General features: G+C 40.9%; 2 protein-coding genes and 1 long non-coding RNA gene across 9 annotated transcripts in view; 1 reads left to right on the forward strand and 2 right to left on the reverse strand.

The window, feature by feature from the left end:
- Window positions 1–16,092, reverse strand: part of gas6 (growth arrest-specific 6) — a 25,015-nt gene extending 8,923 nt beyond the window's left edge. Inside the window, exons 1-10 of one of the 7 annotated variants that reach the window (XM_087235241.1) lie at window positions 15,905–16,092; window positions 15,675–15,835; window positions 10,990–11,014; window positions 10,848–10,910; window positions 7,726–7,848; window positions 3,477–4,791; window positions 3,141–3,427; window positions 2,980–3,096; window positions 1,942–2,432; window positions 1,560–1,681 (exon numbers count right to left, since the gene is read on the reverse strand). In XM_087235241.1, coding sequence (XP_087091367.1) covers window positions 1,560–1,574 — 15 coding nt within the window. In that variant the 5' untranslated portion in view covers window positions 1,575–1,681; window positions 1,942–2,432; window positions 2,980–3,096; ... (5 more) ...; window positions 15,675–15,835; window positions 15,905–16,092. 7 annotated transcript variants of the gene reach the window in all.
- A 643-nt stretch (window positions 16,093–16,735) lies between these two features.
- Window positions 16,736–20,903, forward strand: LOC147846623 (uncharacterized). The gene is made up of 3 exons (XR_015476059.1): window positions 16,736–16,879; window positions 17,287–17,564; window positions 19,723–20,903. It is a non-coding gene; the product is annotated as an uncharacterized LOC147846623 (long non-coding RNA).
- A 75-nt stretch (window positions 20,904–20,978) lies between these two features.
- Window positions 20,979–27,500, reverse strand: part of pros1 (protein S) — an 11,009-nt gene continuing 4,487 nt past the window's right edge. Inside the window, 8 exon segments of the mRNA NM_001077323.1 lie at window positions 20,979–21,557; window positions 21,812–22,040; window positions 22,108–22,244; window positions 23,300–23,468; window positions 23,598–23,762; window positions 25,567–25,753; window positions 26,147–26,387; window positions 26,963–27,091. Coding sequence (NP_001070791.1) covers window positions 21,391–21,557; window positions 21,812–22,040; window positions 22,108–22,244; window positions 23,300–23,468; window positions 23,598–23,762; window positions 25,567–25,753; window positions 26,147–26,387; window positions 26,963–27,091 — 1,424 coding nt within the window. The 3' untranslated portion in view covers window positions 20,979–21,390.

Raw genomic sequence — 27,500 nt, forward strand, 5'->3', positions numbered from 1 at the left:
AGTTTAATAAATAAAAGTTTAACTGTGAAAAATGATAAGAAACAATCATCAATGCACCAAAAACATGTTTACTAGACTTTTATATAATCATTTATAACAAAACCACGGCTCATTTTCTTGAGGAATGAGTTAAAAAAAAGCACAAAAACAAAGAAATCAAGCAGTGAGATTAAAAGTGTCAATGAAAACTGAAAGTCAGAGAGTCTAAAAGACAGAAACGAAAGTAAAACTAATCAGCAGATAAAAGTGAAAGACAGAGATAATAAACACAACTAAAGCAGTAACTGTGTGAGTGTGTGTGTGTGTGTGTGTGTGTGTGTGTGTGCGTGTGTGTGTGTGCAGAAGACTGAACCAAGCTTTTAAATCATACCACTCCAGCATCTTAATTATTAATCACTTTATTTCAGTGATTTGTGTCTTTAGTTATGATTTAGTGTTCCATAAATGTAATTGTTTTTCATTAGTGCTGCACTAATCCTGATTAATTACATCTGAGATTAAAGATTGTATTTATATTGTTTATATTAACTGTGGGCAATGCGGTGGTGCAGTAGGCAGTGCTGTCGCCCCACAGCAAGAAGGTCGCTGGTTCAAGCCTCAGCTGGGTCAGTTGGTGTTTCTGTGTGGAGTTTGCATGTTCTCTCTGTGTTGGCATGAGTTTCCTCCAGGTGCTCCGGTTTCCCCCACAGTCCAAACACATGAGGTAAAGATGAATTGGGTAAGCCTAATTGTCCCTAGTGTATGAGTGTGAATGAGTGTGTATGGATGTTTCCCGGAGATGGGTTGCAGCTCGAAGGGCATTCGCTGTGTAAAATATATGCTGGAATATTTGGCGGTTCATTCCGCTGTGGCGATTCCTGATCAATAAAGGGACTAAGCCAAAGAAAATGAATGAATGAATGAATATTTACTGTGTATATTTATGAATATATATATATAAATACACACACACACTATACATAAAATACAAAAATATACAGCATTGTAAATATTTATATGTAAACATAGGCAAGTATTTTATACAATATAGTCATGCATATGGTTTTATGAACAAAATTATACACAGTACACAACAATAACAAGTGCATTTTGTAAATATTATCTTTTATTTAGCATGCAATTAATCATAATTAATCATTTGTCAGCGCTACTTCTCATCAAACATGGTAGATTGTAATTTCATTCATTCATTTTCCTTTATACATCAGGGGTTGCCACAGTGAAATGAACCGCCAACTTATCCAGCATATGTTTTACACAGCGGATGCCCTTCCAGCTGCAACCCAGTACTGTGAAACACCCATTCACACACAGACTGTGTGGATCAGTTCCCCTATAGTGCATGTGTTTGGACTGTGGGGGAAACCGGAGCACCTGGAGGAAACCCACACCAACACGGGGAGAACATGCAAACTCCACACAGAACCACACACTGACCCAGCCGGGACTCGAACCAAAGACCTTCTTGCTGTGAGGCGACAGTGCCAACCACTGAGACGCCGCTATTATAATTTGCTTTGACTTTTTCCTATAATCTGCTAGTATTGTGTGTTGTTCACCTCACAGCTCCTCATGTCTGAGCTCAGTCTCTTTCCCAGACGACCGTCACAGAAGCAGCGGAAACTTCCAGGCGTGTTCACACACTCCTCCTCACACACGTGCGTCTCACACTCGTCCACATCTGAAAGACAGCAGCAGTGCACACAGCGATTACACACACACACACACACAACTATATTAGTTTTAAGAAAGTCTTGTGTAAAAAAAAACTAATATTACTCAAATCAAGACAATATTATTTATTACTATTGTTATCATTTTATTATCATATTTTTTAATTTATATTATTTATTTAGTTTTACTCAATTTTTATTGTGCAATTTGAACACACACACACACACACACATCTCCTGAATGTGTATGGTGTTGCTGAGGACTGACCTACACAGCTCCTGCTGATGTTATCATAGATGAAGCCCTCGTCACACAGACACTCCAGTCCACCAATGAGGTTTGAGCAGTGAGCGCTTCCACACACATCAGGAGTCTCCACACACTCGTCCACATCTGCGGAGAACAGCACACACACACTCAGAGAGCTCACAGACACACACTAATCTACCATTGCACACCATACAAAATATACAGTCACTGCACTGCCGGCGCTGCATACACTGAAGACATGACACATTTTTGTCTGCGTCAATAGCCTAGTGGTTCAGTGCACTGACATACAGCACCATAGTGCTCAGGGCGACCCGAGTTTGATTCCCGGCTCAAGGTCCTATGCTCATCCTTCCCCTCTCTCTGCTCCCTATGCTTTCCTGTCTGTCCTCCACTATCCCATCCCAATAAAAGGTGAAAAACTACGAAAAAAAGAAATGCCAAATCTTTAACAAGAGAATGAAGCTTTTAAGACCCTAAAAACACCACTAGCAGGGCTGAGCCTGGTTAGTGCCTGGATGGGAGACCACTAGGGAACACTAGGTTGCTGTTGGAAGTGGTGTTACTGAGGCCAGCAGGGGGCGCTCAACCCGTGGTCTGTGTGAGTCCTAATGCCCCAGTAAAAGTGAAGGGGACACTACACTGTCAGTGGGCGCTGTCTTTCGGATGAGACGTTAAACCGAGGTCCTGACTCTCTGCGGTCATTAAAAATCCCATGGCACTTCTCGTGAAAGAGCAGGGGTGTAACCCCGGTGTCCTGGCCAAAGTCCCTCTATCGGCCCTTACGATCATGGCCTCCCAATTATCCCCTTCCACCAAATTGGCTCGATCACTGTCTCTCCACTCCACCTATAGCTGGTGTGTGGTGAGCGCACTGGCGCTGTTGTCCTGTGGCTGCCGTCGCATCATCCAAGTGGATGCTGCACACTGGTGGTAGTGTGGAGAGACCCCCCTCATGATTGTGAAGCGCTTTGGGTGTATGGCCATACACAATAAATGCGCTATATAAATACACATTACATTACATTACATTACTATAGTAATTAAAATAATTATAATTGACTATACTAATTTACTGTAGAGGGAATTCTATAGTTGCTATGGTAACTCAACAACTCTAGTAATTAATCTGTTGTGCTGATTCTACAGTTGCTATGGTAACAACAACTATACTAAATCTGTTGTGATGATTCTACAGTTGCTACGGTAACTCAACAACTATCATAATTAATCTGTTGTGGTGATTATACAGTTGCTATGGTAACAACAACAACTATTGCAATTAATATGTTGTGGTGATCCTGTAGTTGCTATGGTAACACAACAACCACAGTAATTGAGCTGTTCTGGTGATTATACAGTTGCTATGGGAACACAACAACTATAATTAATCAGTTGTGGTAGTTCTACAGTTGCTATAGTAACACAACAACTACAGTAATTGATCTGTTGTGATTCTACAGTTGCTTTGGTAACTCAACAACTATCGTAATTAATCTGTTGTGGTGAGTCTGTAGTTGCTATGGTAACACAACTACAGTAATTGATCTGTTGTGGTGATTCTAGTTGTTACGGTAACTCAACAACTATCGTAATTAATCTGTTGTGTAATTTATAGTTGCTATGGTAACTCAACAACTATTGCAATTAATCTGTTGTGGTGATTCTACAGTTGCTATAGTAACACAACTACAGTAATTGATCTGTAGTGGTGATTCTACAGTTGCTATGGTAACACAACAATGACAGTAATATAAATTCAAAGTTAATTCAAATTTCAAATACTATTTTTACATTTTAGTTTGAATTAGATAAAAAAAATTGGAATCTTATGAAAAATATAGAATTTTACGTCTTCTGGGTAAATCCAGCAATAACAGAACATTCAATATTTATACAATAAAAAATTCACCTCCACTATATAACAATAAAAACAATAATAAACATATATCATAGTGAAATATATACTGTTTGCTTTTTCTGATATAATGTGGTTTTGATGAACATTTTTCATCAAGTCTAAAGTAACTCGAAGTGTAAACGCAGTGCAGAGATATCGGATGCATCATGATGCTTTTAATGATTTACTTCTCAGATATATGACCACAAATAAGACGCTGCTACAGATATGATCATGTTTTTGGTTGTTTTTTGTTTATATTTACTGCAGTTTTGATTCTGAAGAGGAAAGAGCAGCCGTGGATAAAATATCAGGGTTAGTGAATGGCTGAACACGCTGTAATCTGAAACAGTTGCTGCGTCCCCGTAATACATTGTGCAGTGGACATGAATTTGATTAGAACTACAAACTCTGGTAAAAAGTGTAAACAAACTACAAACATGGCGGACATGCAAGACCAACCGTCATGTAAAGAGGCTTCAGTAATTTGTTTGTTGTTTGAATGATTGCTAATTCATATCTAGCTAGCTGGAACATATTTACACCACATTCTCCACGTTGTGGCAGATTAACACACTGCTGCTGCTGAATCTATTGTAGGAAATTAAATATGAATTTATGTGTGAACGAATGATGTTTGGAGATGATTGACAGGGGACGTAACTAAGCAACAGAACAGTCAGTAATTGAAGAAGTAGTGTGTCCCAAAGCTTGCAGAATCTTCAGTCACACACACTGAAGTACGGGTTTGTTTGAATCTTTGGAGTCGCAGCAGGTGTGTACTTCTATAGTGTTTAGTGTTGAATGTGTTTGACAGCTTCACTCACCCAGACAGCTGTGGTGACCCGACAGCCGGTATCCGTCCTCACAGGAGCATTTATAACTGCCCATAGTGTTGTTACACACGTGCTCACAGCCGCCGTTTCCACTGATGCACTCGTCCACATCTGCAGAACACACACACACACAACTGCAGAGTCAGCCAATCAGCTGGAGCTCGCACTCAGAGGCTGACTCCTAATTGGCTGGAGCTGCGCCGGTGGGCGGAGTCCGGCAGCAGGAGGCTCAGTGTGGAAGAAAGTGGCTCAGAGTTTTCCCCTCTGAGCTGAAGCTGCAGATCTTCATGAATCATCAGAGAGATGAATGCGGCTCTGTGTGAGTCTGGAAGAGCTTCAAACCCAAACACTGACTCACACACACACACACACACACACACACACACACACACTGCATTAAACACCAACACAAAACTCTCCAGCATCACTGCTCTGAGTGACGGCGGTGTGGTTGCTAGGGGATCACCAGTTGCTGTGTTTCCATCCACCTACTTTTAAAGTGCATGTTGGAATCTTGCATAAAAATACTGCTTAATGGAAATGCCAAGATGAGCAGCTGAATGTGCTTACAGTAGGATAAACTTATCCAATAAAAAGGGGAGGAGCTTCAGATGAAGAGGAGGAGCTTCTGATGAAGAAGAGGAGCTACGGATAAAGGTGAGGGACTTATGATGAATGGGAGGAGCTACTAATAAAGGGAAGGACCTACTGATGAAGAGGAGGAGCTACTGATCAGGTAAAGAAACTTTTGATAAAGGGGGGGGCTGATGATCAATGGGAGGAGTTACTTTAAAGGGAATGACCTACTAATGAAGGCGAGGAGCTACTGATGAAGGGGAGGAGCCACTGATTAAGTGAAGAAACTTTTGATGAAGGGGAGGGGCTGATGATGAATGGGAGGAGCTACTGATGAAGAGGAGGGGCTGATGATGAACAGGAGGAGCTACTAATAAAGGGAAGGACCTACCGATGAAGGGGAGGAGCTACTGATCAAGTGAAGAAACTTTTGATAAAGTGGGGGGGCTGATAATGAATGGGAGGAGCTACTGATGAAGAGGAGGGGCTGATGATGAACAGGAGAAGCTACTAATAAAGGGAAGGAACTACCGATGAAGGGGAGGAGCTACAGATTAAGTGAGGAAACTTTTAATGAAGGGGAGGGGCTGATGACGAATGGGAGGAACTACTAATAAAAGGAAGGACCTAGTTATGAAGGGGAGGAGCTACTGATCCAGTGAATAAACTTTTGATGAAGAGGAGGGGTTGATGAATGGGAGGAGCTACTAAAAAAAGAGGAGGGGCTGATGATGAACGAGAGGAGTTACTAATTAAAAGGAAGGACCTACTGATGAAGGGGGGGGCTACTAATTAGTTAAAGAAACTTTTGATGAAGGGGAGGGGCTGATGATGAATGGGAAGAGCTATTGATAAGAGGAATGACCTACTAAAGAAGGGGAGGAGCTAATGTTGAAGAGGAGGAGCTACTGATTAAGTGAGGGAACGTTTAATGAAGGGGAGGGGCTGATGATGAAGGGGAGGGGCTACTGGTTAAGTAAAGGAAGTTTTAATGAAGAGGAGGAGCTGATGATGAATGGGAGGAGCTACTAATAAAGGAAAGGACCTAATGATGAAGGGGCTGAGCTCCGGATGAAGGGGAGGAGCTACTGATTAAGTGAAGGAATTTTAACGAAGAGGAGAAGATTCTGATTAAGGGGAGGAGCTGATGATGAATGGGAGGAGCTACTAATAGAGGGAAAGACTTACTGATGAAGGGAAGGAGCTACCGATAAAGGTAATGACCTACTAACGAAGGGGCGGAGCTTCTGATGAAGTGAAGGAACTTTTAATTAAGGAGAGCAGATTTTGATTGAGGGGAGGAGCTACTTATAAAGGTATTGACCTACTAACGTAGGGGTGGAGCTAATGATTAAGGGGTGGAGCTCCTGATTAAGGGGAAAGCTTACAGGTACTGCGGGTGGATCCCTTTGTTTATTTTGAGTTGTGTGAGCAAAAATCTCCTACGTACCATGAGTGATTAAGCGTCTCCTGATAAATGTGAATTATTAAATGTGGTTATACTCATCAAAGCTACTGTTTGGTAATTTGGTCTTTTATTTCACTGATTTGGCAACTGTTAAACATCGAGAGGGAAATGATTTGGTAAAAAAGTCAGTGTTCCATTTGGGACGACCCTAAACTGAGTGTATAGTGTGTCATTTGGGATGCAACCACTGCTGCTTTCTTAAGTGAGCAGCACAGCAACTCTACAGGAAGAGTTCAGTTTCAGCAGCACCAGAGGATCTTAACTCAGCAAAGTTTGTCCAGTGCTTATGCTGACTCGACACTGCTGGAGAACATGATGGATGATCTACCGCTGTACCAGAGTTAACTCAAGAGCACATGCAGATTCATAATCAGGCCAGCAGCAGCAGAAGAGAAACGCTGCATCACTGCTTCAGTCTCCAGTGTCTCCATGACATTCACTGCAATGCATCTGGATCAATACATTATTACAGGCACACTCTGTCAGAGGACACGTCCAGATCTCATATATCACCATATAGGTCAAGCCTCAAACTATTCATACCCCTGGAAAAGATACTTTTGATTTAACCAGTTACATTTTTGGCTGGAAATGAGACAAAAAAGAAGTTTACTTAACCTAATTATAACTTTTAATTACCCCAATTAACCTAGTGAAGCCTTTAAATGTCACTTTAAGCTGTATAGAAGTGTCTTGAAGAATATCTAGTCTAATATTATTTACTGTCATCATGACAAAGAGGAAATAAATCAGTTATTAGAGATGAGTTATAAACACTGTTATGATTAGAAATGTGTAAATCTCCTCTGTTAAACACAAATTGTGGATAAAATACTGAATAATTATAATTTAACAGGAGAGTTCAGGAGACAGGAGACTTCACTTGTATATCATCACATTGCACAGCCCAACATGGAGATCTGAGAGATTAGAAATAGAGACGTCGTCTGAAATTTGAGGCTCTTAGAGATCAAATCTGAAGGCTGACGGTGTGTTTTTACCGTTCTGACACGTGGTGCCGCTCCATCCGGTGAAGCAGTGACAGCGGAATTCGCCCTTTTTGTCCTCGCAGCGCACCGTCCCGTAATGATAGCAGGGGTTCGGGGAACACTGGTCTGGAATGTCTGTGTGAGAGAAAACACAAACACAATGAGACACAAAGTCATTCAGCTTCTCTAATGTGACGCATGAAGAACATATACACAGTTCAGCCTGGAATTATTCATACCCCTGGCAAAATCTGACCTGTTTAAGAAAAAAAATAACATTAATGCACATCGGCTCGCCTGTAGTTCCCTGTAAGAATACATCGTAAATAATGCAGGAATCCTAAAGGTAACGTTTTTACTTTTTAAACTTTTTAAAGACCTTCTCAGAATATTTTAAGACCTCATCGCCACTTCAAGTACTCATCAAACCTTAAACTTAATAAACAGCTGTAGTTAAATAAATCAATGGAGCACAACCATGCAACAGAACTCAGATAAGCTCTGAAGAAGCAAAGCTTATAAGAATAAATGACACGGTTGTGTACATCACGTAAAACACATCATGTAAACCATGTAAACCACATCACATAGGAGGAAAATATATATTTTTAAGCTATATTTATGCTTTATTGGAGTCAAACACTTTAGACAACGCTTAAAATTTCGTAAAAAAGACTTTTTAATACCTTTTAAGGGCAGTAATTTCCTCATAATTGATTTATCAAATTTTAATGCATTTTAAGACACCGCGGACACCCTTTTAGGGTTGAGTCGACAGACGATATCATCATCCATTGCCGATGGCCGATAAACATCACGATGCTGAGCCGGCATCACTATCCTCTGGCCCGTCCCCAACACAGCAGCAACCCGCTCACAAAAACACACACTCAGGAGCATGCACAGAAGTTACAGCATCAAATACGTCATTGACAATTATTCTATTCCCCAATCAGTTCTTGATCAAACCCCTATATACACCCGACGTGCACCTTTCAAAAAATGTAACTACAAGTCGCAACGACGGGTAGCGCAAGCTCTGTGATTGGTCAGCTTGGTAGCGCTGACGAGTCTGGGCGGGACCGAGAGCCACGCGAGCCTGATGGAGCGATTGTTTACAAGTGTGGAGTCGCGTGAAGGAGCTCCGGATGGAAAGTTTTGTTTTGTGTTTACCTCATTGTTAAAGTTGTTGCACGTCCGCCGGTTCCTGCCTCAAAATGGGAGAAAGAACAAAACAGCAGTGAAGAAACCTAACACAGAGGAACATTTACACATCACTGCCCACTAGTGTTTCGGAAGTGTTACTGCAGGCCAACAGAGACAGCAGCAGAAGTATAAATGCACAGCTACGCGCGTTGCATACACCGTGGGTAACGCCGGTCACCTGACGCAGAAGTATTTTACCTGCAGTATCTCACGACTTTAGGATCCCTCCACCACCCCGACACCTCACCTCTTAAGCATTACATTCCCGCGGGGAGCGTTCTGGGGCCGGGATAGATACTTCGCTCGAATCCCAACTCCTCTCTATTTCCTGATAAGGGGAATAACTCGAGTTGGGGTGTCTTCCCCGAGCTCAGAGCCCTCTCCCCGGACAACACGCCTGATACACTGTATTCTGAAACATTTGCAATTGCTCATGAACTCAAATTCATAACTCATGAATTATCTTAGTTTTACGGTTTAAAAACAGCATTTTCGAGTGAGAAATGATCCATGTCCACACTGCCGACTCATCTCACTTCTCTGAACAGCTCTCATGTGCAAATTCAGTTTGCAGACATTTGTAGTTACAGACATCCATTGTGTGCGTTCCTTAATATTGTCCATATCGATATCAGAATTATATCTTATAGACCGAAATTAAGAAATATATCGTGATATAAATGTTTGCCATGTCGTCCAGCACTACATGTTGTGCTTGTCTAGATAAAGCCTCTGATTCAGAGTGTTCAGATATCTGGACAGACTCTGAGTGCGAGCAGTGTGTTCTGCAGTGCGCGGTCGTGACGGTGTGTGTGTGTGTCCGCTCTTCAGGCTGAATGTCAGTGTGTTCTGATGAGTCTGGGATGTGCTTGCTGACGCTGCGCGAGTGTGTGTGTGTGTGCGTGCGTGACAACAGAAGAAGCGCTCAGAGCTGCAGCTTCTGTCTCTCTGACTCAGGATCTGCTGGACACTGAATGACCAATCATAGCACAGCACGAGGCAATGGACCAATCAGCAGAAAGAGAAAAGCAGGACGAGCCTCCAGTAGTCGTCAGAGCAGCGTCATGAGCAGCGTCACAAACACACCCACCAGAGGGGCTTCACACACCGGCATTTACTGACGGACGGTCACCAGAATGATGATCAGAGAAGATCAATGCCACTGCGTAAAGCTTCATGAAGATATTAATAACTACACAGCTCTGCACACACACACACACACACACACACACACACACACTCACACACACTCACACACACTCACACACACTCACACACACACACACACACACACACTCACACACACACACACACACACACACACACACACACACACACACACACACACACACACACACACACACACACACACACACACACACACACACACACACACACACACACACACACACACACAGATACTTCATTCTGTCTGATTTATGAGTCATTTCCTTATGGAGACCAAAATAGATAATACACAATAAAATTTACTGGTATTGCTATACTTGTGGGGACATTTGGTGCTCAGTGTAAGGAATATGAGGTACACGCACACACACAAACAAATTCACACAGATTCATTAACTCACAAACAAACAAACAAACAAAAAAACAAACAAACACACACACACACACACACACACACACACACACTATTTCTGTTTTGCCAATGAAAATGATTCAAACACAGCCAGAGCAGAACATTTCTGAATGAATTGATTTCTATATGAATCATTTGACTCAATTTGATTCATTTGATTCAATGAGCCAATCAGTAAGACATTGAAATGAATCAGCAGTTCTGAATGAATCACTTTATTACTGAACATAGATTTGTCAATATCACACACACCTAATGAACAGACAGGTGTGTGTGTGTGTGTGTGTGTGTGTGTGTGTGTGTGTGTGTGTGTGTGTGTGTGACTCACTGTGAACGCAGGTGATCAAATCCTGTTTCTTCTTCTCTGAATCCCCAAATCTCTCCATACAGGCTGAAAATCAAGGCAAAACACAACAACATCAGCTCAAACCCAACAACAGAACACAGAGAAAGCTGATAAACACACTCACCCTGATACTTGGGGTAGAAATACTCCTATAAAGATAAAAAGAGAAGACATGATTACCCGCTGGACTGATTATCAAGAGTTTAATGGATGTGTGTTGGATATGAAAACACGTGTGTGTGTTTAGTGACGAGTGGTTCACATGAGCTCCTGTCCTGACATGTTCAGCTCATATTTTGTCTTTCATCTGGGTGGATAATGTGTCCCGTCTTGCTTTCTGAAATGGTATGAAGCACACACACACACACACACACACCAGTACGGGAAGTATTTTAACTTCACTTCAATACATGTTTGAAGTGTCTGTACTTTATTTATTTATTATCTATTTCAGGAAACTTTACCTTCTCCACATCCCCAAGCAGATACTGTAATTTTTTCTCCACTACATCACTGAATGAAGCTCAATAAAAGGTTATTTTGAAGAGGGGAAATCATCACCTGCTCATGGAGCAGACAGTAGTGTTTCATTTGTGAAAGAAAGCTGAGCTGTATCTGTTAACCTGTTTAATTGGGTCAGAAATTGCACTGAACATTTCACTTGTGAATTGGACAGACATCTGTTCATGAGTCTACAGCTCATTGATTCAAATGATTCATTTAGAGTGATTGTCCAGTAAATGATTCACTGATTCAAAATGATCTGTTCACAGCGAGTCTCCAGAACTCACTGATTCAAATAATCGGTTTAGAGTGACTCTCAAATAAATGATTAACTGATTCATATGATCCATTAAGAGTGAATCTCCAGTAAATTATTGACTGATTCAAATGATCTGTTAACAATGAGTCTCTAATAGTGATTCAATGATTCAAACAATCCAATCAGAGAGAGTCTCCGGTAAATTATTTACTGATTCAAATGATCTGTTCAGGTTGAGTCTCCAGTAAATGATTCACTGAATTAAATTGTGTATTCAGAGTGAATCTCCGGTAAAGAACTCATAGATTCAAATGATCTGTTCAGAGACAGTCTACAGTAAATGATTCACTGAATTAAATTATGTATTCAGAGTGAGTCTTCAGTAAAGTACTCACTGATTCAAATGATCCATTCAGAGAGTCTCCAGTAAATGATTCAGTGATTCAAATGATTCATTTCGAGAGAGTCTCCAGTAAATGATTCAGTGATTCTAATGATTCACTCACAGTGAATCTCCAGTAAATGATTCACTGAGTCTCAAAGGCTGATTTTTTCCAGCTCTGCAGAGGTGTGGGTGGAGTAAAACTGTGCTAAATCCATCTTTCTCCTCCCTGAAGTCTTCAATACAATCAGACCCGTGACCCCAGTGACCTCTGGCCTCCCACATGAGTTCTGAGTTAATGAAGACACATGATGAACAGGTTAGAGTCAGCGGCTGCTGCTTAATCAGGTTACTGGTGCACTGCTGACTCACTCACACACACTGCAGAGAGAAATCTGCAGCGTCAGAGAAGCAGCACACACACACACACGCACGCCGCATGTCAATAATGCATGCAGAGACAGAGGAAACCCTGACACCCAGCACGCACACACCATCACATGACCATCAAGGTTATATTATTGAATCTAGGACTAAAACTATTGGTCAGAAATCATTTCTGTGAACTGAAATAAAAATGTCACAATAAATAAATGACTAAAACTAATCAAATAAAACAGCAGTCACTGAAAACCACCAAGATGAAGATAATTAGCATACATTTATTCACCTGTTATATTGGCTCACACTCTGCACTGAACAATTCATTTATGAACTGGACTGACATCTGTACAGGAGTCAACAACTCACTTCAACTCATCTGTTCAGAGTGATTCTCCCAGTAAAGGACTCGCTGATTCAAATGATCCGTTCAGAGTGAGTCTCCAGTAAACGATTCACTGATTCAAATGATTCATTCAAAGTGAGTTTCAAGTAAATCATTCATTGAATCAGATGACCCATTCAGAGTGAATCTTAAGTAAATCCTTAAATGATTCAAATTATTTGTTCAGAGTGATTCTCCAGTAAAGGACTCACCAGTTCAAATGATCTGTTTAGAGTGAGTCTTAAGTAAATCATTAATTGAATCAAATTATCTGTTTAAAGTGATTCTCTAGTAAAAGACTCACTGATTCAAATTATCTGTTCAGAGTGAATCTTAAGTAAATACTTAAATGATTCAAATTATCAGTTCAGAGTGATTCTCCACTAAAGGACTCACCAATTAAAATGATCTGTTCAGAGTGAGTCTCATGTAAATCATTCAATGAATCAAATAATCTATTCAGAGTGATTCTCCAGTAAAAGACTCACTGATTCAAATGATTTGTTCAGAGTGAGTCTCAAATAATCATTTATGGAATCAAATGATCTTTTCAGAGTGATTCTCCGGTAAAAGACTCACTGATTCAAATGACCTGTTCAGAGTGAATCTTAAGTAAATCCTTAAATGATTCAAATGATCTGTTTAGAGTGATTCTTCAGTAAAGGACTCACTGATGCAAATGATTCATTCAGAGTAACACTCCAGTAAATGACTCACCAATTCAAATGATCTGTTCAGTGTGAGTCTCAAGTAATCATTTATTGAAATCAAATGATCTGTTCAGAGTGATTCTCCTGTAAAAGACTCACTGATTCAAATGATCCATTCAGATTCCTTACTAAAACTGAACCAAAATGACTAAAAGCAAACTGAAACAAAACCAATGATGAAGCGATCTAAAACTAAACTGAAGCGCACAGCAGATGTCAGACACAGCATCACAATAAAACCCAACACTATAATAACCTGTGTGTGCATGAATAAATCAGCTCAGGCTATTAATAGAACGCATTAGAGTGCCAATGTCATCATAATCTTTCCCGCTTCCTAAACATTCCCAAAGTCTGATCCTCATAGAGGGAGCAAACAGGATTAAATGTAATCAGCGCACCGGTGAGATCAGCAGCAGACACGCGCCGCCACGCCGGAATTCATCCTGCATCAAAAACACATTCCAGAACTCGGCTGTCAATCAAACACTGAGACACGCCCCGCAGGGACCAATCAGAGGGCACGCACACCGGCTCATTTGCATATCAGTTCCCGGAGGAGAACAGTGTGTGAGAACTCATGCTGGGTCATTGAGGGGAAGCAGGAATCAGGTGCCAGAATGTCAAAGCAGGACAGAACATCACATTATTATTCTTATAATATTCACAACACTGACTTTCATCCATCCACAGTCACTCACACTGACTCAACAGACATCACTGGACAGAAACATGCCGGGTTATCATAACCTCAAATACAGACAAACACAACATAGGGTTATATATTTATTAGTTTATTATATTTAAATTATAATATCATTTTTAACTCAAGATTTGGGTTCGTTGAGCTTCGACCCAATATTGGTTTACAATTTTAGAGTTGATTTTAACCCATGACCTTGATTTATTTTGCAATCTCTCCACATCTGTTACATATTCAAAGCAATGTTGTACTATAATTATGAATATTCATGAGCTGCTGCAGACACAAATCTCTCAATTGGGTGGATTATTTTGGTTCATAAATATGCATGAGTCACACTGAACATCATCAAGTGCACACTAAATAGTGCGAAACTTCCAGTCAAGAAGAATGAGCAGACTATATAGACTATATAGTGAATATCATCAAGTGCACACTAACTAGGGAGAAACTTCCTAGCAAGCAGAATAAGCAGAATATATAGTGAACATCATTAGATGCACACTAACTAGGGTGAAACTTCCTGTCAAACAGAATGAGCAGACTATATAGTGAACATCATTAGATGCACACTAACTAGGGTGAAACTTCCTGTCAAACAGAATGAGCAGACTATATAGTGAACATCATTAGATGCACACTAACTAGGGAGAAACTTCCTGTCAAGCAGAATGAGAAGGCTATATAGTGAACATCATCAAGTGCACACTAAATGGGGAGAAACTTCCTGGCAACCAAAATGAGCAGACTATATAGTGAACATCATCAAGTGCACACTAAATACAGATAAACTCTTGGTCAAGCAGAATGAGCAGACTACACAGTGAAGATCCTCATATGCACACTAACTAGAGAGGAGCTTCTTGTTAATTTCAGACTGACCAGGCTATATAGTGGACATCGAGTCCACACTAACTAGAGAGCAGCTATAGTGAACATCATCGAGTGCAAGCTAACTAGGGAGTAGCTTCCTGTCAAATGCAAAGCAAATAGTGTACATCATCAAATGCACATTAACTAGAGAGAAGCTTGTTGACCAGACTATATACTGAGCATCATGTGCACACTAACTAGAGAACAGCTTTCTGTCAAAAGCAAAGTAAGCAGGATAAATAGTGAACCACATCAAGTGCACACTAGCCAGGGAAGCAGCTTTCCGTCAAATGCAAAGCAGATTATGTAGCAAACATAATCGAGTACACACAAGCTAGGGAACAACTTCCTGTCCATTATGTAGTAGTGAACATCATCAAATTCACACTAACTAGAGTGCAACTTTCTGTCAAATGCATAGTAAGTAGACTGCACAGTGAACATCATCGAGTGCACACTAACTTGGAAGCAGCTTCCTTTCAAGCGGAAAGTTCACTACACAGTGCACACTACCTAGGGAGCAGCAGGGAGTCGCTGGATGAAGCATTAGCGATGATGCAGTGCTGAATGTATTAGTTATGTCTGAGTTGGTGTAGTTAGTGAGAGTCTCACCGTCTCCGGGTCATTCTCGAACACTTCCCTCGCCTCCTCCTTAGTGCACTTCTCCTCCACACACTCCCTCTCCAGGTGGCCCTGTTTGGTCTCCTCGAACACCTGGTTGGCTCTGCGGGTTCTGCGCAGGAACTGGTGGGCCTGGCGCGAGGACACGGACACTGCGGACGGGACACACTCTCAGACTCGGACCGCTCCGGAGCTCCGGTCGATCGGTGTGCGGTACTTACCGGGAGAGCAGAAGCCCGAACACAGCAGGACGAGGCAGAAGCTCCACACCAGCTCCCTCATGGCGGACAAACTGCGTCAAACTTTCGCTCTTCTGGGTCACAATGATCCCGCACTGAGCGCTGCATTCAACCCAGAGCCCAGCGAGCGAGTCTGTCTGCGGCGCACTCACATTCACACACACTCTCTCGCTCGATCTCTCATGCGCGCACACACATACTCTCTCTCTCTCTTTCTTGCTCAATGTGTTCGCCCTCTCTCGCTCATGCACACACACACACACACTCTCTCGATCTCTCCTGCATTGTGCATTTCTCTATATCCCCTGCTCTATTTATTCGCACACTCTCTCTCTGTCATGCACACACACACACACACACACACACACACACACACTTTTTCTTTCATGCACACACACTCTCTCTTGCTTTTTTTGTACTTTAATTTATTTTACATAAATCATTCTGTATGTGGAAAATTTAAAACTAACTTGAAAGTATTATTATTATTAATATTATTATTGTTATTATTATTATTATTGTTGTTGTTGATATTAATATTCTTATTGTTGTTGTTAAAATTATTAGAAATATTATCAATAATATTATTAATAATAATAATAATAATAATGTTATTATTGTAAATATTATTATTAATAATATTATTATTATTATTGATAACATTATTATTGCTATTATTATTGTTAATATTACTATTATTGTTGCTGTTAATATGATTATTTATATAGTTAATTTTATTATTATTATTATTTTTATCATATTATTATTGTTAACATTATTATTGTTAATATTTTTATTATTATTGTTGTTGTTGTTAATATTATTATTCATTCATTCATTTTCTTTTCGGCTTAGTCCCTTTATTGATCCGGGGTCGCCACAGTGGAATGAACCGCCAACTTATCCAGCACGTTTTTACGCCCTTTCAGCCGCAACCCATCTCTAGGAAATATTATGGTTATTATTATTAATGTTAATATTATTATTATTATTGTTGTTGTTAATGTTATTGTTAATATTATTATTATTGTTATAGTACTATTATTATTATTATTAATATTATTATTATTGTTAATATTATTATTATTATTGTTGTTGTTGTTAATATTATTGTTATTGTGATTATTATTAATATAATTATTATTATTAATATTATTAGAGTCTTTTAAGAAAATGATTTATTTGACGTTTTATTGGGTAATTAATGTCATAAAAGGTCAAATGTCTCTTAATTAACTTTTTTAGGCATGACCTACATGGGTATACAAGCAATCTCTCCTGCTAAAATAGTGTATTTGAAATAAAGTGTAAACAGAAACTGCACTCTGTCATGCAATGTCTGTGTTCTCTCTCTTGGTGAGCAGCAGATTTGTCAGTTCCCTGGTGAAAGTCTATGAGGGAGTTCCCTATGCAGAAACACTGCAGAATCACTGCAGCACACACTCCTCCAGCGCTCACTAAACACGCGTTTAAAGGCGGAGATCCTGCATTTGCTGTCCTTCATCATGTCCTTCAGACCTCAATGCCTTAATGTCTTTGGTGGAGCACAAAAGCAGAAGCTCAGCAGAATGTTCCAGCTGCTCCGCACTCTACAATGACCGTGCATGGGGACTGGGGCTGTTTGAGAGTCTCATAATGAAAGGTGATGTAGAATCATAATTTACAGTGGTTATTTTGCTGGTGTATTCTTTATGTCAATTATTGAGTTGTTCAAGTTTATCGAGCCGTTTTATTAATTTTTTGCAATCTTCAGTCTGAGCATCTGCTTCTGTGTTTGGATTGGCTCTTCTGGTGATGCTTCAGCCACAGTCTGCTTAACCACGCCCCTTAGTTTGCTATGAGAGAATGATGCACAAATGATGCCCCGCCCCCTACTCAATATTCAGTTTCAGTTGGAGGTTTATTATCATACTGAAATATAATCCTCAGCAACTTCCGCTCTGTAACTGCATCATGAAAGAATATAAATTCACCAGTCTTCGTTCACAGAGTTTGGTCTATATTATGAACAAACATTCGAATAAGAAAACTTCTACAAGGAATTTTGGGCGTGTCTGAAATTGCATTCTGTCTGAAGAGGAGGAGTTATATTTGAATAAACATTATAGAGATTTGTCAGCTAGAAGCTCATTTAAACAGTTTTAGAAGGGTCTAGTTTTAAGAGAACATTCAAAAAGTAATAATGTTGAATAATGTTAGCAACATAATAAAAGGCAGCGTTCTCCTAATATTCACATAACAAGCAAAAATAAAATGTTTATGTAAAATTAAGGAGAATGATGTAAGATCTCGATAAATTCCAGAGAGTTTAACATGTTACTGTTCCTTCATGTTTAAAGCCTGCTCTCGGTCTTGAAAACTACTACAGTCATTTCCACTACATACTATAATACTGTTGAACCATACTATGGTAAAGCACTTGAATTAAATTGGTGTGGTGATTCTATGGTTGCTATGGTAACAACGACTTCAGTAATTGATCTGCTGTGGTGATTCTACAGTTGCTATGGTAACACAACAACTACAGTAATTGATCTGCTGTGGTGATTCTACAGTTGCTATGGTAACACAACTACTGTAGTTGATCTGTTGTGGTAATTCTACAGTTGCTATGGCAACACAACTATAGTACTTGATCTGTTATGGTGATTCTATTGTTGCTATGGTAACACAACAACTACAGTAATTGATCTGCTGTGGTGATTCTATTGTTGCTATGGTAACAACTACAATACTATAAACAAATGTAGGCAACACTGTAGTCTACAATAACTCAAGGAAACTCAAGTGTAAATGTCCACTAGTGAGCTCTTCATTAAAGTCCGTTTCAATCTGCTCTGCTTGTTGATCAAACGCTGATATTTCTCTCTCCCTCTAACACACACACACACACACACACACACACACACACACACACACACACACACACACACACACACAGATGTGAGGTTACATTCTTCCTCTGCAGCTGTTTTCCTCAGTCTCTCTCTCTCTCTCTCTCTCTCTCTCTCTGCTGTTGTTTTTCTGAGCCAGTGTTTTCCTTCTCCTCCTCTTTCCCGTCTGTTTCTCTGAGGTCAGGTCACTCCTCCTGTCCAGCTGAAAAACACACTGAAGCTCAGGTCAGAAGCATCAACACACGCACATACACAAACACACACTTAATACACACACCCACACTCACTATAAAACTTACAAACACACAGACCTAATGCATACATGCCTACAAACACACACATACACACTGTACACTCTCTCACACACAAATAGACAAACACACACAGATTCTCTCTTTCACACACGCACACACATAGACAAACAAACCCATAAACACACACACACACACACACACACACACACACAAACAAACAAGACTTATGTGGAAATTTTCCTGCCTAGATTTTCTATGAACAGCCATCAGCCTCTTCTGTTATTAGTGTGTAACTAATGTTGACTTGTACAGCGCTTTCACAACAATGATTCCTCCACTGGCATTTAACATTATAAAACATCAAGATTATATGCCAAATAATATGCACACAATAGAATAAGCTTCACTGGAAAAATATAGAAATTATAAACAATAAAATATAACAATACTCTTCAACATTAGTGAACATCAACCAACAATGACAAGTGGTGATAGAGCATTTATTCACTTTAGCTAATGTACAATCAAACATGAAATAACAAAAAGTATATTATAGTTCATAAACTAAATATTGTATTCTATTAGTTCTATTAATTATTAGTTTATTATCATTAAAAAAGATGAATAAATACTGTCAACGTCTTTACTATAGTTATGACATGGTCAAGAGGATCTGCTGCAGGTCAGAGTGAGCATCAGAATGGGGAAGAAAGGGGATTTAAGAGACTCTGAACGTGGCATGGTTGTTGCTGCCAGACGGGCTGCTCTGAGTATTTCAGAAACTGCTGATTTACTGGGATTTACAACCATCTCTAGGGTTTACAGAGAATGCTCCGACAAAGAGGAAATCTCCAGTGAGCGGCAGTTCTGTGGGCGCAAATGCCTTGTTGATGAGGCCAAAGGTCAGAGGAGAATGGCCAGACTGGTTCCAGCTGATAGAAAGGCAACAGTAACTCAAATAAGCACTCAATACAACCGAGCTCTGCAGAAGAGCATCTCTGAACACACAACACGTCCAACCTTGAGGCGGATGGGCTACAGCAGCAGAAGAGCACACCGGGTGCCGCTCCTGTCAGCTAAGAACAGGAAACTGAGGCTACAATTCACACAGACTCACCAAAACTGGACAATAGAAGATTGGAGAAACGTTGCTGCTCTGATGAGTCTCCATTTCTGCTGCATCATTCAGATGCTCGGGTCAGAATTTGGCCTCAGCAACATGAAAGCATGGATCATCCTGCCTTGTATCAGCGGTTCAGGCTGGTGGTGGTGGTGTAATGGTGTGGGGGAGATTTTCTTTGGGTCCATTAGTACCAATTGAGCATCAACGCCACAGCCTACCTGAGTATTGCTGCTGACCATGTCCATCCCTTTATGAGCACAGTGTCTCCATCTTCTGATGGCTACTTCCAGCAGGATAACGCAGCATGTCATAAAGCTCAATCATCTCAGACTGCTTTCTTGAACATGACGATGAGTTCACTGTACTCAAATGGCCTCCACAGCCACCAGAGCTCAATCCAATAGAGCAGCTTTGGGATGTGGTGGAACAGGAGATTGGCATCATGGATGTGCAGCCGACAAATCTGCAGCAACTGTGTGATGCTGTCATGGAGCAAAATCTCTGAGGAATATTTCCAGCAGCTTGTTGAATCTCTGACACCAAGGATTAAGGCAGATCTGAAGACAAAAGAGGTCCAACCTGGGACTAGTAAGGTGTACCTAATAAAGTGGCCGCTGAGTGTATAATAAAATAATTATGTCTTATGTTTTTTCCTGATGTTTTCCTGTCTTTGTGATTATTTACAGTTTATATAAATGTTAATTAAAGAGTTAATCATTCTCATATATGTCTGGATTTAGCATATTAAGGATGCTGAGATTTCAATCTCCACAATGACAACAAGCTGAATTTTGAGGTTTTATTAAAACAATTACAGTAACACTATTGTTCAATCACTGCTCATCATATTCACAGCACTATAAAATCAGAGTGTTATATACAAGACACGGCTCTATACGCACAGTTTAGTGTAAAAACCTGACTAAAATCAGACGTGAGGAGCAGTATGAACACTGATGGTGTATAAATGAAGGCTCCACAGGCTAGTCTCCAGTCAACACACTGCAGAAATGCTTCCGTAAGTAGAGTTTCCAGTCCAAATGTCCAAATCTCTTAAAATCAAAGAGCATTTTCATCACAAGCAAACATATTTGGACTAGAAACCAGACACAAACTCTAAATAATAAAGGCATTTGTTGCAGTGTGATGAGCGGATCAGTTAAAATACACTCTTTCTCCAGTGATGTCACTTCCTGCTCATGGTGCAGATGGAGATTGGGTAATGGAGTACGGAGGGCAGGAGTGAGATTTGATGCTGTTGTCTTTACTGACGGCTTCGTCAAAATCCAGCTGCCGACCACCAATAACGAGCTCCAGACAACCGTGATAGAAGGCGGAGACTGGTGTGATGGACAGCGGCAGATCTGAACACACACACGCACACACACAATTCATTATTCACACTGCTGTTAAATGAATGAATATATAAGTCAGATATTAAGTGAAGTCAACTTGAGGACTTCCATAGCAACTGTATATTAATATCCTTAGCCACGCCTTCCTAACCATTCATTTACAGTGGTACGATGGGTATAAAGAAAGCCCCGCCCCCTACTCAATATTCAGTTCCAGTCAGAAGCGCATTACCATACAGACTCGGAGTGTGTGGTTGTCTGACCTGGCAGTCCGCCGATGTACGTCTGCGGGTGTGTGTGCATGGCTGTGTCCAGCTTGTGCAGGGCGGCGCTCAGAGTCTGCGGCTCGCTGTAAGACACGCTGGAGGAGTTCCCGGAGATCTGGAGCCCCTCGGCTGAAGCTCTGAGCTCCACAACCAGACGATCAGGATAACAGAGCATCAGAGACTGCAGCGTCGCTACACACACACCGTCCAGCAGCACCTGCAGCTCCTGACACACACACACAGAAACACACAGTTACACACGCATACACACACACACACACACACACACTTACAGCATCATCCGGCCCTAGGGAGACCACGGCCACCAGCAGCGGGACGGTGTTGTTGGAGACCAGAGCCAAGATCACCCCTGTGGTGCTGGACGGACGCAGACTCATCACCACATCCAGCTTCCACTGACCTGAAACACCTGCGCGCACGCGCACGCGCACACACACACACACACACACACACACACACACACACGCACGCACGCACACACAAACACACGCACAAACACGCGCATACACACACACACACACACACACACACACACACACACACACAGGTAACTCACCTGCATACACACACAGTTACTTAAAGGTGCCCTATAAAGAAAGTCTGTGCATGTACGTGTGTGTGTGTGTTTGTGTGTGTGACCATGTGCGTGTTTGTGTGTATGCGTATGTGTGTTTCCATGTGCATGTGAGTGTGTGTGCCTACAGTATATGCATGTGTCTGTGCCTTTGTGTGTGCGTGTACATGGGTGTGTGTTTGTGTGTGTCCATGAGCATGTGTGTGTTTGTGTGTGTGTCCATATAAGTTTGTGTCCATGTGCAGGTGTGTGTTTGTGTGTGTGCGCTTATATATGTGTGTGTGTGTCCATGTGCATGTTTTTGTGTGTTGGTGTAAATATACAGTGTGTGTGTCCATATGTGTGCATTTGTCTGCGTATATGTGTGTGTTTGTGCGAGTATATGTGTGTCCATGTGCATGTGTTTGTGTGGGCACGTATATGTATGTGTGTGTGTGTGTGTGTACGTAAATATCCATGTGTTTGTATGTGCACGTATGTGTGTGTCCATGTGCATGTGTGTTTGTTTGTGTGCGTGTGTATATGTATGTGTGTGCGCACATATATGCGGTTGTCCACTTGCATGTGTGCATGTATAAATGTGTGTCCATGTGTGTTAGTGTGCGCTTGTGTGTGTGTGTGTGTGTTTACATATGCGTTTCCAAGTGCATGTGTGTGTGCGTATATGTGTACGTGTATGTATCCATGTGCTTATGCTTGTGTGTGCGTATATATGTGCATGTGCATATGCATGTGTCCATGTGCATGTGTGTATGAGTGTGGAAATTGGCATGTGTGTGTGTGTGTGTGCACGTGCATGCATGCATGTATAAGTGTGTCCATGTGCAAGTGTATTTGTGTGTGGACTTATATATGTGTGTGTGTGTCCAGGTGCATGTGTGTGTACTGACTGTACTCGATGTTGAAGAGCGCGTGTCCTCCTCCGCTGAAGAACGAGCCCTTCTCCACATGCACATAGCAGTGTTTGCTCTCCTTCTCCTGGATGACCTCCTTCACCCCGGACGCTCCCTGGTTCATCAGGTTCCAGCCGCGGATGCAGCCGTCCAGCCGAGGGTTGATCTGAAACACAAGTTCAACACATCATCAGAAATGTGTCAGTTAACACACTGGTGCTCCGACCCCGTGTGTGTGTGTGTGTGTGTGTTTGTGTGTGTGTGTGTGTGTGTGTGTGTGTGCTGAATGAGTCACCGCTTTGATGAGGCTCTGGTTGTGGTTGGGCAGGCCGGCGATGTACACTTTAGTCTCCAGCTTGTCATTAACGGGAGTAAAGAGACGCTCAGGACTGTTGATGCTCATCACAGCCTCTTTACTGATCTTCACACTGATGCTGCCCGACAGCTCCTCCACTGAGATCTGCACACACACGTTCAGCAATCACTGATGACCGACTGTTCATTTACTGGACAATAACGCACTGCTGGTTATCATAACCGCCCTGCAGTATTAATTCATTCATTTAAAAACAGAGAGGACAAAATGATTCGCTCTCCTCAGCAATATTGATTCTTTTTCAAATGTTTTCCAAGTGATTTTAACAGATTCAGGAAATTTTCACAGTATTTCCTCTAATAGATTTTCTTCTGGAGTCTGATTAGTTTTATTTCAGCTTGAATATTTCACCATCCTGTTACATTTGAATTATTTCATATTTTATCCCTAATTTCTGTTTAAAAGAGCAGATTTCTTCAACACATTTCTAATCATAATAGTGTTAATAACTCATCTCTAATAACTGATTTATTTTCTCTTTGTCATGATGACAGTAAATAATACTAGACTAGATATTCTTCAAGACACTTCTATACAGCTTAAAGTGACATGCAAAGGCTTCACTAGGGTAATTAGGTGACCTGCTCACCTAATGTTTAAACTCCTAATATTTATAATATTCGCTAATTAATAACCTCATGTGGAACTCTGAATCTGCATCTCATTTCAGAGTCTGCTACTGTCCACCAGAGGTCACATTTCAGTCACAGCCCCATGCTTTAAGAGTCTTTCAGACTGAATGAATGAAATACGCTGTTTTCAACCATCTGGCAACCCGGCTGCTGAAATATGATTGGCTGAACTGGCATTGGGCGGGTTAAAGAGACTAAAGCAAAGACAGCCGCTCCAGCACGTAACACACGTCCACAGCAGAATATCTGACTCCAGCATTGTTTCTCAGATAATCAAGAATGTTCACTGAGCATGTTTCTGAGAAATCTGCAAACATATGATGCAGAAGAGTCAAACACTCACATACAGCAGCTTTAAGTGGGTTAATATATGGAGTCAATCACATATATTTACAAAATAAAAGAAAGTTTTGCAAACAAAATATAATGTATTGAGCCAAAAATAAATAGATAAATTTTAAAAATAAATAAATAAATAAATAAAAATAAATCGCAAAGGGTAAAAAAAGTTGAGAAATAAAAATAAATTTGGCAAATAAAAAAACTATATACTTTGGAAAACTTTATAGCATTGCCTTTACAAAAACTAATATTACAAGAGAACTTGGGCATTTATAGCAGGCCCTGCCGTAAAATCGTCTCCAAGTTCCCTTGACTCCGCCCCCTTTTTAGGGCCACAAAGTTAAACACACAGAAACATGAAGTGCAAAGAGAAAACAGCATCGCTAACTCACAAATCAAAATGAGCATTGCAATTGACTGGACGGGTTTTTAAAGGCAATGCTATAAAATAGTTTTGCAAATATATATATATATATATATATATATATATATATATATATATATATTTATTTTTATTTTATTATTTTTTTTATTGCAAATATTTCAGTTTTTTTGCACTGCTTGGTTTTTATTTGCAGCTTTTTAGTTTTTTTCAAATTTCATTTTTATTTCTCACAACTTAATTTACTTTTTGTAATTCTTTATTATTATTAGCAAAATACATTTTTAATTTCTCAAAAATACATTTTTGCTTTGCGATTTTTGGAGATTTGCATTTATTTTTTGCTCAATAATTTATTTTTAAAAACTTTCTTTTATTTGGAAGTATATATGGCTCTAGATTAACTCCATACTAATAATATTGACCTTGAAATACTGTCAAAAATTTCTGAATCTGTTCAACATCATTTGGGGAATATGTGAAGAATTATTTCGCAGGAGGCTGGATAGTTCGTGTGGTGTTGTGAACGCACCACGTGCCACTGTCCGTCATTGATGGCTTTCCCTCCGCTGGTCATCTTAATGGAGTGTTCGTTCTTAAACTGGACTTCGATTCGTCCGCTCCGCAAACCCAGCATGATCCAGGAGTCGGGTGACGACTCGGCGTACAGAATCACGCCTTCTGGGTCAAACGTGCGGAAATCAAACTCAGCCGCAAACCTGCATGAAGGAAACAAATACATTAATAATAACAGTCATATCAAAAATATGAGCAGCACAATCACCTCGCAGCAAGAAGGTCACTGGTTCGAGGCTAAACACATGTGGTATTGGGGAATTGATCAACTAAACTGGCCGTAGTGTACAAGTGTGTGTGTGTGTGTGAATGAGTGTATATGGGTGTTTCCCAGTACTGGGTTGCAGCTGGAAGGGCATCCACTGTGTAAAACATATGCTGGAATAGTTGGCGGTTCATTCCGATATGGCAACCCCAGATTGATAAAGGGACTAAGCTGAGGGAAAATGAATGAATATCAAAAACAAACACTGCACTGAGAGTTTTGGATTGTGTGTGTGTGTGTGTGTGTGTGTGTGTGTGTGTGTGTGTGAGACCTGGTGTGCGGCTGCAGTCTGAAGCGCAGGTAGATGACGGGCAGACCGCTGAACTGCTCCCCCAGGTACAGCATCTCCTTGTGTTTGTGATCGTACAGTTGCAGACACTGGGGGATTGAGACGCAGCCGAGACCGTCCTCATCCAGCTGAAGACCCCTGCGCCCGTCACACTGACAGGAGAAACTGCCCACCGCGTTCACACACTCGCCAGCACACGCGTCCTCCAAACACTCGTCCACATCTCACACACACACACACACACACACACACACACACACACACACACACACACACACACACACACATGATTATTTTCTTTGTAATGATAGCGGTGAATAAAACATGAGTGTGGGAATAATCCCCATCAGGTGTGACAGAACAGACAGAGAACAGACAGAGGACACGACCTGTTAACTCTTACAGGACATCATTAATAAACAGCAGCCACAACTGAACACTACACACACTCACACACACACTCACACACACACTCACACTCACACACACACACACACACAAAATGAAAGATAGAGACAAACACGCACAGAAAAAGAAACACACATGCACACACTTGCACGCACACACGGGCACGCGCGCACACACACATTTGATGACGTGTGTATTATTGATCGTGATATTCTCCAGTTGTGATCGTGCTCTTGTGTGTGTGTGTGTGTGTATGTGTGTGTTTGTCTCACTCTCTCTTTTTAAGTCTGTGTTTGTCTCCCTCTTTGTGTGTGTGTGTGTGTGTGTGTTTGGATCTGTGTCCGAGTGTGTGTTTGGGTCTCTGTGTGTGTGTGTGTGTGTGTGTCTCACCGACACACGTGTGTGAGCTCATGTTGTAAGTGTATCCCAGCTGACAGCGGCACTCGAATGTCCCCGGAGCGTTGATGCATTTGGACGGTTCCACACACACACTGGGGAACAGCACACACTCGTCGATATCTGAAACACACACACACACACACACACACACACAGCAGGTAAAACACATCCATTAAGGCATGTTGTTTTAGTGAATGACACTAAGTTTAAACACACATTCACACATGAAGCTCAAGTGTGTGTGTGTTTGTGTTTCAAACAAACGTGCTGAACTGAGCAAATCACACTGAACTGAGCTAAACTGAACTGAACTGAACTTAAACACTAAAACCTGAAGCACACTGTTCCAGTTACTATGACCATTTATGTGAAGCTGCTTTGACACAGTCTACATTGTAAAAGCGCTGTACAAATAAAGCTGAATTGAATTGAATTGTTTCTCTGCGCCTGCACGTGTTTGTGTCTCTGTGTGTGTTCAGTATGTGCTTATGCATGCCTGTTTGTGTGTGTTTGTGTGGTGTATGTGCAT

Source organism: Danio rerio, chromosome 1 (genome assembly GCF_052040795.2).
Source record: "Danio rerio strain M-AB ecotype USA chromosome 1, GRCz13ab, whole genome shotgun sequence".
NCBI lineage: Eukaryota > Metazoa > Chordata > Actinopteri > Cypriniformes > Danionidae > Danio > Danio rerio.